The 14,000-nt window shown below is 42.0% G+C and overlaps 1 protein-coding gene across 20 annotated transcripts in view; it reads left to right on the forward strand.

Moving 5' to 3' along the window:
- Nucleotides 1-14,000, forward strand: part of Agtpbp1 (ATP/GTP binding carboxypeptidase 1) — a 268,316-nt gene that overhangs the window by 21,193 nt on the left and 233,123 nt on the right. For all 20 annotated transcript variants that reach the window (XR_008215687.1, XR_008215685.1, XR_008215686.1 and 17 more), the window contains 2 exons: nucleotides 8,927-9,051; nucleotides 13,259-13,326. Coding sequence is in view for 17 of the 20 variants with exons in the window: in XM_052727755.1 (XP_052583715.1) it covers nucleotides 8,927-9,051; nucleotides 13,259-13,326 (193 nt within the window). In the remaining 3 variants the exon portion in view is untranslated. The remainder of the gene's footprint in view (nucleotides 1-8,926; nucleotides 9,052-13,258; nucleotides 13,327-14,000) is intronic.

The raw sequence follows: 14,000 nt of genomic DNA on the forward strand, positions 1-14,000 counted from the left end.
TTGCCATGTGGCTCGTGGCTTACAGGCATCTTCACATGCGGCTTGTTATGGTGGCGGCTGGCAGTGTCTCCCTCTGTCTTCCTGTTCTCTCCTTTCTCCTCTCTGTTAGTCCCGCCTATACTTCCTGCCTGGCCACTGACCAATCAGTGTTTTATTTATTGATCAATCAGAGCAATTTAACATACAGACCATCCCACAGCAGATTTCTGTCTTTTTTTTTTATTGTTGTTTTATGCTTTATTTCTTGACCTTTGCTGGAACTGGGGTTACAGACAGTTGTGAGCTGCCATGTGGGTGCTTGGAATTGAACCTGGGTCCCCTGGGAGAACAGCCAGTGCTCTTAACCACTGAGCCATCTCTCCAGCCCTACTCAGAGTAGTTCCGCCCCCCTCAAGTTAAAAACTATACATCGAAAGCGAATTGATTTGAGATTTTTTTGTTTTTGTTTTGTTTTGTTTTTTTGAGATAGGGTTTCTCTGTGTAGCCATGGCTGTATTGGAATTCCTTCTGTAGATCAGGTTGGCTTCCGAACTCACAGAGATCCTCCTGCCTCTGCCTCCGAAGTGCTGGGATTAAAGGTGTGTGCCACCACTGTCTAACAATATTTTTCTTTTCTGATTGGGCATTTGTTGCTATTAATTTTCTCTTTAATTACTGCATTGCATATCTGATTAATTCTGATGTTTTGTTTTTATTCAGTTCAAGATTACTTTAAAAAAATTCATTTTTTATGTATGCATTTTATGTACATGGATGTTTTGTCTGCATGTAGTCTGCACACCAGAGGAGGTCATCTGATCCCATGGGACTATAGTTATAGATGACTGTGAGCTGCCATGTTGGCTGGTAACTGAACTCAGGACCTCTGGAAGAGCAGACAGTGCTCTTAACTGCTGAGCCATTTCTCCAGCTCCCTCAAGATTACTTTTAATTCTGTTTTAAATTTTTCTTTGATCTGTGCTGAAAAGTGTTAATTTCTAAGTATGTGAGGAGTTTTCAGTGGTTTTAACTGATGTTAGTTTAGTTTATTTGTGGATGAGAAGATTCACTGTCTGATTGAGTTCTTTTGACATTGTTTAGCTGCGCTTTCCCATGGAGCATGCAACGTCTGTGTTGCACTTGAATGCATATCCTGCTGCTAGAAGCCCTGTGAACAGCCGGTCACTTTGATGTGTGCTGTACTCAGATACTTCATTGCTCTCCAGCTTCTGTCTGTTGATATTGGGATCTCCATAAATTTGCTTTTTCATATGTTCTGTAAATTTTGCTTCATAAATTTTGAAAGTATTATGTCTTTTAAGATGTATCAAGGATTGAGCATTACAAAATGTCCTTTACTCCTGGTTGTAGTTTTTCTCTTAAGTCTATTTTTCTGATGTTAACATAGCCACTCTGGCTTTCAAAAGCAATTAGAATTAACATATATATTCATTATCTTTATTTAAAAAGTTTTATTTTATGTGTGTATGAGTGTTTGTCTGTGTGTCTGTCTCTGTACTGTGTGAGTGCCTGGTGCCCTCCAAGGTGAGAAGAGGGCATTGGATTTTCTGAACTGGAGTTAAAGAAAGTTGTGAGCTGTTCTTTGGACTCGGAATCAATCCCAGGTCCTCTGGAAAGGCAGCCAGTATTCTCTAATGGCTGAGCATTCTCTCAGACCCTCATTGTTTTACTTTTAGTCTACTTTTCCTTCAAGGAAATATTCTTTTTATTCTGTTATTTTAAAATATAGTTTATTTTTTAAATTAAAATATAGTTCAATCACATAATTTCTCCTCTTTCCATTCATCCCTCCAACCCCTTCCATGTAACCCCACCATGTTCTCTCTCAAATTCATAGCCTCTTTTTCTAAATTGTTGACATATATTCCTAAATATATAAATATAGCCTGTTTAGTCCATATAATGTTACACACACACACACACACACACACACACACACACACACACGTGTGTGTGTGTGTGTGTGTGTTTTCAGGGTTGACTGCTTGGGATCGGATAACCAGCTGAGGGGGTCCTTCCAGGGGAAGGCTGTTTGTCCCTCCCACTCTCAGCCATCTTGAGTTGCCATAGTTCTTTGTCTACAGCCGGGGCCCCAGGAGATTTCTCCTTTCTGTGTTATCATGTCTGTTGGAGTTCTTAGTCTAGGGTTGGAGCTCCGTGAGATTTCCCCTGCCATGTTGCATGTCTCTTGATATTGTCTTGCTCAGGTCTTCTTTAGGCAGCCATGTTGATGAGCCTTCATGGGTATTAGGTAGCTTCTCTGTCATTTATAGAAGACACAACCTTACAGTACACTTCCTGTTCTGCTAGAGTCTTTCCACCTCCTATTCCACAGTGTTCTCTGAGTCTTGGGTACCAGAGTTGTGTTGTAGATGTATCAATTGGGGTGGGTGCCACCTGTTCTCTGCATTTTGATCAGATGTGGCTTTCTTTAATGGTCTCCATCTGTTACAAAGTGAAGTTTTTTGATGAGGGATGAGAGTGACACTTATCTGTGGGTATAAGGGTGAGTATTTAGAATGTGGTTAGAAATTAAGCTGGTTTAGTAAAATGAGGGTAGTACGTTCTCCTCCAAGATCCATGACCTCACTAGCCTTGAGTGTTGGCTGGGTTTTCAATACTAGGCATGATTTCCCTTGTGTTGAAAGTGCCTTAAGTTCAATTAGAGAACTGTAGTTACCACCAAGATTCGCCACACCACACACATACACACACACACACACACACACACACACACACACACACACACACACACGCGCGCGCGCGCGCACGCAGGGTTATTGTGCCATGCTGGTTGCTGTTGTGACTTGTAGGCATCATAACTGGGTAGGACTATTGGTTGATTTCCTCCCTAGGAGGCTTGTGTGGCACCTTCTTGGTACCATGAGAGCTAGTCCTCAGGGAGGGGCTTTCAGTTCAGTTCTAGCTCAGATCCTCTGGGCCCTGTTTCTAAAGTGCAATGTGTCTTCAACAGTGGGGACTCATCTTCCACCTCTGGGACACAACCAGGGCAACAGCAATAGCACGTTACGTTTTGGGAGTCTCTTGAACTCCCTTAACTAACAGCCCAAAGGGGGCTTCTCATGCCTGGTATGGGGATTTTTGTTAGTTTATGTTGGGGAGGAGTATTGTCAGCCCAGGTGGGAAAATTTTATTTAAACTGTATGTTTATGTACAAACATAGACTTATATGTAATTTTAGATAAATACATAATAATACAATGATGGCTTTTTCAGACATCATTTGTAGCTGGAGAACTTCTCTCCAGCTCTTGCCAAGCCCTGGCAGTCCCTCAGCCCACTTATAAAATAAACACACAGACTCTTATATTATTTAAACTGTTTGGCCTAATGGCTCAGGCTTCTAGCTGTCTAGTTCTTACATATTAAATTAACCCATTTCTATAACTCTATACCTTGCCACATGGCTCATGGCTTACCAGTATCTTACATGTTGGTACTCATGGCAGCCACTGGCAGTGTCTCCTGACTCAACCATCCTGTTCCCAGAATTCTCTTCTCTGCTTGTCCCGCCTATACTTCCTGCCTGGCTACTGGCCAATCAGCATTTTATGTATACAGATATCCACAGCAATCATTATTGTTATTTTCCCCTCATCCTGCCCTCTCTCTTTCTAGGTTGACCGTCCTTCCCTTCTGTAATTTAAGCCCTCCCCTTTTTCCTCCCATTTCTCTCTTAAATCACTTATATCCTGCACCCCTTGAGGGCTGCCTGATGGTCTCTTTATACTTCTCTGGTTTCTGTGGTTGCTCTAAGGCAATAGTCTTTATAAAAACTGTGAGTTTTGTTTTGTTTAAAACTTTGAAGATGTTTAATAGAAAATGGATGTATTTATCTAGATTTTACAGTGAGGGATGGGGTACTAATTATGGACATTTATAGACAAAATAGCTTTTATTTGTTATTGTTTTTAAACAGAGCCTCAGACAGTCAAAGTCAGCGTTAGACTCACTGTGTGGCCAAGGGTGACCTTGAACTTTTGACCCTCATGCTTCCACTTCCCAGGTGCACTCTGAGATTGCAGGTGTGCACCATCACACCTGGTTTTATGGAGCTGCATATTGAATCTAGGGTCACATTTGGGCAAGCACTCTATCAACTGAGACACATGCCTAGTGTTGAAGTAGCTCTTTAAAGAAATAAGGCACAGATGGTTCAGTCTTGGTATACTACATGCAATTAAAATCAATAAAGCCTGGAAGACCATGCTGTGTTCCATTATGGTTTAAAAAAAAGCACGAACTTAAGTAGTTCATTTGTGGTTAAAATAGCCATCACACAGTAGGTGCTTTTGTCTTTGCATTTTGACCATCTTTCTGACCACCTTCTTGCTTGGAAGACAGCCATCAAGCAGTAAGGCACTCCTACCACAGTAAACCAGTAAAATAAGAATAGTTACAGTGCTGCCAGCTGCATTCACATTTGAGATTAGTGCTACACTTAGTCTTCTTCAGAGCTTGCTTAACTGCCAGGAGTGGCAGCTACTGCAGAAACCCCAAGCTAGCCAGACCACAGAGAGTAAGGGATGGTGACATAGTCAGCTCCAAATGTGACTCTGTATCACCTCCAATGCTCAAGGAACATCATAAAAGAGGAGGTCCAAAGAATGTAAGCACCAGAGGATGGGGAGATGCACCTTTTCACATGACATAGCTGTTGTACTCATGAACTCACTACAGCTGTTGTTATCTTCAAGATCTGCATAGAATTGGGCTCTCAACATTTTGTCACAGATGGGAAGCAACCATCAGTTCCTACCTCTCCCTGAGGAACTATTGCAGTTAATGGTGGCTGAAGGAGGATATAGTTTTCTTCAGTGATTTAGCCACTCAGAAGTTGCCCATGCTCAAGTAAATAGCCTCCCACCCATGCTCTTGCAATCAGGCAATTCTAATTAAACTTGGTGGGTCACACACAGAAGACATGAAGGCAGGAGGGTGGACTTGTTGAGAGGAAGAAGGGTTTTGCAGGAAAGGGATGATAGGGGAATGGGAGGGTTGTGAAAATGACTAGAATTTATTATATACATGTATGAAACTATGAAGGAATAAAAAATGGGGGAAAAGAATACAATGTTCAGGACAGTTTTAGCTGTGGAAGTATGTGCACCCCATCTAGCCATTTGTGGTTGTCATCTTCATTTAGCTAACCCCTCCTCCCCTGTGTACTGCTTCGAATGTCCTCATTCAGGCTCTGGTGGGGGTTATTCTTGAGGAGCACAGGTAACATTGAGAGGCTGTGAGGCAGCAGATTGGCTGGATTGCCACCACAGCATCTGCAGTGGCCTGAGAGCAGGGCATAGCAGCAAGGCAGGTGGGGACAGCTTGCCAGGAATCTGGTTGTCTGCGTTTGCTTGCCTGTGTATACCATTGAGGACTCTGCTGCTTGGTGGTGTTTGTGGTGGGATATGCTGCCTCAGGCACTTAGTGTGAGGCGATTGAGGAGACAGCCAGTGCTGTTGCCTTTCCCTGCTGGCAGCAGACTTCGGAGAGCTGAGTGGACACCAAGAAACACATCTCAAACGATGAGTAGGTCTCATCTTGTTTGCAGAGAACAGTTGTCAGTTGCAGGTGATCGGGAAGCACTGTGATTGACTACATCAGTCCCTGTGTATTCCAGGCTCTTCCTGGCTCTGGGCTGACAGAAGGTGGGGTGGGGTAGAGTATGTGGTGTGGGGAGGAAATGGAAATGGAAATTGCAGAATACTTTGAGTGTGGAAAGGAAAGCACTAGACACTGCCTTTGGAAATAGGTGATGCAATTCTCCCAGAGGAGTTAATTTTGTTAACCTTGGTTGACCTATAGATAAATGGTAGGGTAGCATTTGAAACATGTAGATCATTCTTCCAGGCTTACATGTGTTTAAGAGTATTACAATGGTGAGGAGATTATCTTTGTTTATAATCTGACTGTTTTTTTGTGTTCTGTTCAAGTTTTTACATTATTTTGTGCCATTTTACTGCTCTGGTAATTGATGTAATTATATATAAGTATTAGGCTGGTGAGATGGGTCAGGAGGTAAAGGCAGTTGTCACCAAGGTTGACAACTTAAGTTTGAACCTGGGGACCCACATAGTGAAAGGATAGAAGCAATTCTGTCAAGTTGTCCTCTGACCTCCATACATACTCTCCTCAATAAATGTAAAAAAGTTACACATAAACATACAAGCATTTAACTTATAGAAACAGTACAGTGTAATTGGTAAAGCATTGTGTGAGATGAGGTATAGGCCGGGCTGGTAGAGGAGAAACCCAAAATGCAGTAGGAGCATAGGTTCAAATGTGCTACTGCCATGCTTAAGGGTTGATAGCTCAAGGGTGGTAGAGTGGCCCTGCTTTTCCTGGTGTATCACTTCTGTCTGTACCTAAGCATTTTCTCCAGTTATATAACCAGTGGACATGGGAATGGATATATCAAGTTGCCTGTCTCATATGTGCTTACATCTCATTCGGCTACAACTTAGATACATGGTCATATCTAGTGTGGCAGTCACGGGACTAATCATAGATACTTGAGTTCTCTTCCTTTGGGCACTGGCTGATTTCATTTCTGTTCTTGTCATGAAATATCCTTATAAAAAGCAACATAGGGGAAAGAGTTTCTCTTAGCTTAGAGTTCAAGGTTACAGTCCATAAATATAGTGGAGTCACCGCAGCAGGAGCTTGAAAGAAACAAATGCACCCATGCTGCCTGCTTATTTATTTGCTTGTATTCTGCTAACTGTATGCTTAGAGAGCTCAGGGCTCAGCCCATGAAATGGTGCCACCCAGAATGGGTTAGGTCCTCCTACATCAGTTGACAGTCCCCACATACATGACCACTGGCCAACCTGATCTAGACAATTCCCTATTACAACTCTTCCCAGGCAGCTATAGGTTGTGGTAAGTTGACATTTAAAACTATCACAGGCACATTCAGATATATTTTCTTTAAAATCCACTTGTGGGTGTGTGACTTGCTTGAAGAGCTAGTGAAACGAAATGCAGGGCATTTCTGATTTCTAGAAGGTAGACCAGTGGTTTAAACAGGCACCATGTGTAAAGAAAGGGAGCAAACAGATACAGATATTCTTTCAGTTTACAGCCACAAATGGGGACAGCTGGCAAAAGACCCTAGCTGATGTGTGTGCTGGTGGATGTGATCCAGTAAAAAGGAAGGGATAGATGGTGTCGCTATTGTCATCATTGTTATCATCATCCCCCTCCTCATTCACTTCATCCTCCTCTTTCTTTGTTTTTGAGACAGAGTCATTTGTGTAGCCCTGTCAGATAGTGCCTTAGGGTTCTGTTGCTGTGATAAAACACTGGAACGAAGGCAACTTACAGAAGAGAGTTTTGTTTTGTTTTGTTTTTGAGCTTGTGGTTCCATAGGGTCCATGATGGCAGAGTGGAGGTAGCAGGTTCAGGCAGCCAGAACAGCAGCTAAGAGCCCACGTTTTGAACCCCAACCAGGAGGCCAGGAGCACACCGGGAATGGTACAAGTCTTTTGAAACCTCAAAGCCTGCCCACAGTGACACACCTCCTCCAACAGGGCCACAGTTCCTAATCCTTCCCAAAGAGTTCCACTTATGGGGACCAAGTGTTCAAACATTTGAGCCTGTGGGGGCCATTCTTCTTCACAGATGGTAAATCAGATCAGACACAATCAAACAGACCAGCCAAAGAGAGCTTTACAATTTGTGTTGTTATTGTGTGTATGATGTGTTTGTGGGGTGCACACAAGCTGTGGTGTGTGAGAATGTCAGTGAACTACTCTGTGGAGTTGGTTCTCAAAAGAGAGCTTTTTAAGGAAAGAGAATACATTGCTTTTCTGCCAAAACACCAAGCCAAACCAAAGAACTGGAAAACCCCAAGTCATCTGAGTGACTTCCCCGACTCTGAATGGTGAGTCTTCCTGTGCTGGCTCCTGTGTCCATGCTCGGCCCTGACTGCTCTTCTCCTTGCAGGCTGTTGTAGCTATTTTAGCGACTGCCATTTCTGAGTCCAGCAGGCATGTGCTTGTCTTGGAGCTCTGGTGGCTGTGACTCCCTTCTGCTGCAGTCTTTGGGGCTCACTACCCTACTTCTGTCTGTTGCTTTTAAAGGGTACTTTTTCAGTGAGGTGGTCATGGAGACTGCTGGCAGTTGCACTCCTCCTCTGATAATTCCTCTACCCTGCTTTCCCCTCCAGATCACTTTCCACTACCTGAAAAACTGAATCATTCATGTCAATACTTGTTTGACTTGTGTGTGAGAGGCAGATTATTTTATTTTAATTTTTTGAGATGGTGTCTTACTCTGTACCCAGTGTGGCCTGGAACTTGGAGTAGCCCCTTTGGCTCAGCTTTCCAAGTTCTGGCTTTACAGGAACATGCCACTGAACCTGGCTTGGGGGTGTTGATTATAGTCTGTTGGCAAGAGTAGAACCAGATGAAGTGTACACAATCAAATGAGGAACGAGAGCGTAGAGAGAGGGTCAGATAAGATAAGTGTGTACATGTTTGCATAATCAGTGAGAGCACAGAGAGAGGGTCAGATAGCTTTAGGGAGCTGCTGGTGGAGTACCTTCTTATTTGTTTATAACTGTTATGTAAAAAGGATGAGAATGGAGTGGGGCAGGAGAAAGGGATTTTCAGTTTTGAGAAGAGCAGAGAAAGTGCAAAGCCTTGGAAAGTAGAATACTTTCCAGGTGCAGTAGAAGATTCCCGGATCGGTGAATATTTGTTGCGTATTTGCATGTGTATATTTGTTGTTTGTGATTTTCTGAAATAGAGTGTGTTTTCCAATCAGAATTTAACAGTGTTATAAAAGACAGTGAAGGGCTATGACATGAAGTGGTTAATGCTTAAATAATGATCCCTCTGAGCAACATTCTCTTTGCTGCTGACACAGAAGCCACACTAATGGAGAGTAATGTTCTTTTTAGCCTTGCCAATAGTTCTCGGGTTGTGGGACTCCTGGCCCAGCTGGAGAAGATCAATACGGATTCCACAGAGTCAGATACTGTCAGATATGTTACATCCAAAATTCTTCATTTGGCTCAAAGTCAAGGTAAGCTGGGATTCCATCTTGTTTTTGGAATACTTTTTCAATTCTTTAAAAGTGGATACTAAGGGGGCTCAGCAGTTAAAAGCACTGCTCTTCCAGAGGTCCTGAGTTCAATTCCCAGCAACCACATGGTGGCTCACAACCATCTGTAATGAGATCTGGTGCCCTCTTCTGGCCTGCAGGCATACATGTAGGCAGAACATTGTATACATAGTAAATAAATAAATCTTTAGAAAAAAAAGTAGATACTAAGAATGTTCTGATTTTTGATATGAAGAATATTCCAATTTTTGATAACTGAATGGTTTTCTGTAAAAATGGGCCTTTCTCAGATTGGTTTATAGAAGTAGGAAACTGAACGACTTTGGAGATAATTGATTTTCCATGCAGTTGTTTAGATTTGATCTCTGATCAGATGCCTGAGAAACAGATTATGGAGGAAATATGTATTTTGGCTCTGCTTCAGAGGCCACAGTTCATGGTCAGCTGGCACCGCTGTCTCTAGCCCTTCAGGAGGCTACATGCCATGGTGGGATGAGTGTGGGGGAGTCGATTTGCTCACTTCACAACAGCCAGGAAGCCAAGAATGCCTGCATGCGTGGACGGCCCCCTGCACTTTCCACTTAGTAACACCTCACAGGCATCTCAGTCTAGCATAGTCATCACTCAGCACGGAGACATACTTCGTACCCAATTTCCAAAGAAGATCATAATTTTACAATCCCATCTGACATAACATTACTATCCCTTGTAAAAACACACCCATAATAGTTCCTTCCCCGGGTCCCAGCAGTTCTAGTATTGCTCACAAGTTTAAGCCTGAGGGCTCTTCTGAGACTCAGACTCTTAGTTGTGAGCCACAGTAAGACCCACAGAAACCCACTTGCATCCAGTACACAGAGATGAACAGTGTTTATTCGCATCCTGATAATCTACCAAATTCTGTTGCTTCATTCCTGACATATGGGACATGTGTTAGTGTGATGTGAGCTCTTGAGGGCTGGGGTCATCCTGTCCCTTGAGTGTTCCCAGCTGTAGCCCATCTGACCTCTTCCCTGTGGGACTCTGCTTTCTCCTTGCAAATTTCCTCATCAGGTGTTTATGTTTCTGGGATCTCCATCTTCATACACCATCCTGATCCTGAAAAACACTTACTGAAGGTTGACAAATTGGAGCACAGGGATGAATTTTGTTGTAAGGAGGCCAAGAAGCTGGTGTTTACTTTTTAATCTTCGTGTCTTTTTGATTTTTTGAGACAGACTGTTTCTATGTGCTACCACCCTCGCTGTCCTGGAACTTGCTTTGTAGACCAGGCTGGCTTTGACCTCACAGAGATCCACCTGCCTCTGCCTCCCAAGTGCTGGGATTAAAGACATGTGCCACTACTGCCTGGCAGAACTATGGAAAGCTATTAGGGTCCAGCCCCTCAATAGCCTTCCAGAGTTCCAGAAGAGACGCTATTGGCGGTGGATTAATCTGAGGGGTTCACTAATAAATCTACACACACAAATCTCTTCAGTCCATATACTTTATTCTTCTGAGTCAGTTCTCCCTCTCCACAGCTTCTTTTCTGCTCTCATACTTAGGTCCTTTCTTGCCTGATTCTCTGTACCTCTTTCTACTGTTCCCTCTAAATGCTATCTTAATTCTTTCATCTTAGTTCTGCCCCATCTTGGTCTTTCTCATCTCATTCTTACCTGCCTAGTTCTTCCCCATCAGGCTCTTCCTCATCTATTATCTTCTCCTTCTAGTTCTCCATCCAGTCCTCCAATCTAGTTCCCCAAGTGCCTGAGGTTTACAGTTATATACCCCTGTAGTAGCAGTGCCCTGGCTAAGGCAAGGTCACCAGGCTTGAATTCTTATAGGGTCATAAAGGCAGATAAGAGTTTTCCTCAGGCAGTGACTGTCAGGCTTTCTTTTCCAACCCAAAAGGGGAGTGGTTAAGGGAAGAGGTCACCTAAGAGCTAAAATCAGTTAATATATCAGAAAAAGGGAATTTATGTGCTCTAACTACATTCCTAGGAGTGGTTAGGTAAAATGTTAGGAGTCTATAATGTTAGTATAAATACCATTAAGGCTGTATAAGAAAGGAGGGTCTGGGCTTAATTTGCACAAGAAACAAAGCTATGTACCTAGGCTTAGGAGATAGACGGTGTCTCCATAAAGGTGTTTACCTTAATTCAGGAGACTCAGTGGTTGATCTGAAGTGCTTTGTCCTGTCTGCTGTTTGGCTTTGGATGCTAGAGAAGTATATCAGATAAACTACACTGTTAGAAGTTCTTGGGGAAGGCATGAGAGCGCACAAGAAATTCATAACAGGAAACAGCTGATATATTAAAAGCCAAGTAATACCAAATATGCCTTGAGATTTGGGTTACTCTGGAAGAATTCCTTGATTCTCCCAGGTATAACTTTACTATATTCAGCTGAATTTCTACTTCATATTCCTGTGACTTGTAGCACAAAACTGTGGTGTTTAAATGCATTTTCCATATGAATGTCAAAGGCTTCCAAGATCATGGGAAAACCTGGAGTAGAGTGGAAAATTGTTAGTTTAACACTTTGTTTTCATTTAGTGTCTAGAATCCCAAGGTTATGGTTAGAAGTTGGTGAGGAGTTAGAGGCTGCCTTGGACTGTGTTCACAGGCACAGAGATTTCACTGTTTGATGCTGACAGGGTGTAGCTCATTAGTGATGCAGAGCTCTGTGTCTTCTGAGGATATCTGTAACACTAGCATCAAAAGTGACTTGACTGTACTGAGGCACCAGCTGTGCTTTCTATAACAAGGATGGCTCCTTCAAACAATATTTTGTTTTCTTGTAAGACCTAATAATTTTTGGTGGTGACAGCTGGGCTGAGTAAAAGATAAAAGATAGTTTAGATTACCAAAGGAATATATACTTAAAAAAAAGAATTTCAGTTTATGAACACAATATGCCTGTAGGTGAGTTTGCCATGCTGTTTAGCATTAGCAGAATGTAGCAGTGAGCAGACATGAGGGGTGTCTCCTGTCTTCATACCATTTATGGAGATGTCTGGTTTGAAAGGCACATGGTTTCTTTAAGTTGTGACATCACATGGACTGAACTGTATCCTTGTTTAGTGGGCATGGTAACTGTCACAAACAGTATTAAACTGAAACCTTTATGTACATTTGTCCCTCTAATAATTCCTATGTGAGATCATCTGCCCTGAGCAAACATAGGCCACAATAGGAAGCGGAATTTAATTCTAATAGAAAACACTCAGAACTTAAATTCAGTTTAAATAGAATTTAATTAAATTAAAAACAACAACAACACAAAAGAAGGCAGTAAAGAGAGAGATGAATGTAAGAGACTTGAAATACTTATGGAAAGGTGTAGCGGTCTTTCCCACTCCTCCAGTGGATATTTTCCTCTCATGCAGCCCTCTGCTCCTAAACTCCCTTGATTATCTCCATATGAAACATGGAATTTAGCCCTCCTGTCTTAGAAGCTTAATTGTAGAATTTATACAACATTGAGAGTGGATCCTTTGTCTTTCATTTTTTAGACCTCAAAATATTGAGATTAATGTCTTGGTCCCCTGCATTAACAGAGTTCGTTCTGACATTAATATCCGAGTCTGAAAAAGTATGAAGGGCTTCAAACCTCTGAATGTAATGATGTGTTGCTCTGAGAGGTCTGCAGAGTCAGTAGAGGTCATAAGCTCTGGGTCTGCAGAGTAAAGCAAAGTGTTTGCACAGTTCCCATCCAGTGGTAAGGACAGTCATTGGAATGTTGGCATCTTTAGCTTCTCACAGGACAGTCCTTCCTTGGGTGGCTCATTTATGTGATTCAGAATTTTGATCTACATTAAATACAATGGAAATGTTTGAAAATGGCCTGAGGTGTCTGCTGTCACTCATTTTGATGAGCTGTTTTTCAGTTTAGCTCATAATGTAAAAAGGCCTTCCATCGCAATTTCTACCTGCATTACAGCTCACTGCCATTTCTAATTTTAAGACTTTTTGGAAGGATTGACAGGGACTTATCATAGTACATTATATTTAAGAAGAGAAAGTCTTGTTAATTGAAAATGAAATCCCATTCACAGAATAGAATTATAGTGTTAAAGGGATGAACATCCAAGAGTCAGATTAAATTGTTTACAGTGTTAGCTATATGTAACAAATTGTTATGGTTTTTTTTTGGTTCACATTTAAATAAATTATTTTTTACCTTTCAGAAAAAACAAGGAGGGAAATGACAACCAAAGGTTCTACTGGCATTGAAGTTCTGTTGTCAACATTGGAGGTATGCCACTAACAGCCTTCAGTGTTGTAACTGTCACAGGAGGGGTGTTGAAGTTATTAACACACACAGCAGGAGGGACACTGAAGTGAACATACATATGTGAATGCACTACTATGTATTATGTAAGCATATATTTGCCAATGATTATAATAACTAAAATTTAATCTCAGATGTTTTTAAACATTTATTCTGTATGTGTAGGAGGGCATACCTGCCACGGCACATGTGGATGCCAGAGGACAATTTCGTGGAGTTGGTTCTCTCCTCCCACCTTTATGTGGGTTCGGATGATCAGAGTCAGGTCTTCAGGCTTGTGCAGCAAGCACCTTTACCTGCAGAGTCATCTGGCTGGCCCTAAATTTTAGTCTTTTTTTCTTAACAAAGAACTCATTTTTATTATCTTAATTATATATATGTGTCTGTGCGTATGTGTTTAAGTGTAGGTGCTCATGGAGGCTAGAAGTTCAAGGTGCCTGTGAGCTGCTTAACATGGGTGCTGAGCATGTTAAAGCACTTATGGCCAAGTCTGATGACCTCAGTTCAATTCCAAGGACCCACATGGTAGAAGGAGAGAATCTGTGTGTGCAAGTTGTCCCAGGAACTCCATGTTCACTTCCATATACACAAATATGTAAATGTAAGAAAAGTGATGAAGATACTGAAGTTTTAATAAG

Source organism: Peromyscus californicus, unplaced genomic scaffold (genome assembly GCF_007827085.1).
Source record: "Peromyscus californicus insignis strain IS unplaced genomic scaffold, ASM782708v3 Scaffold_8__1_contigs__length_139910024, whole genome shotgun sequence".
Taxonomy (NCBI): Eukaryota; Metazoa; Chordata; class Mammalia; order Rodentia; family Cricetidae; genus Peromyscus; species Peromyscus californicus.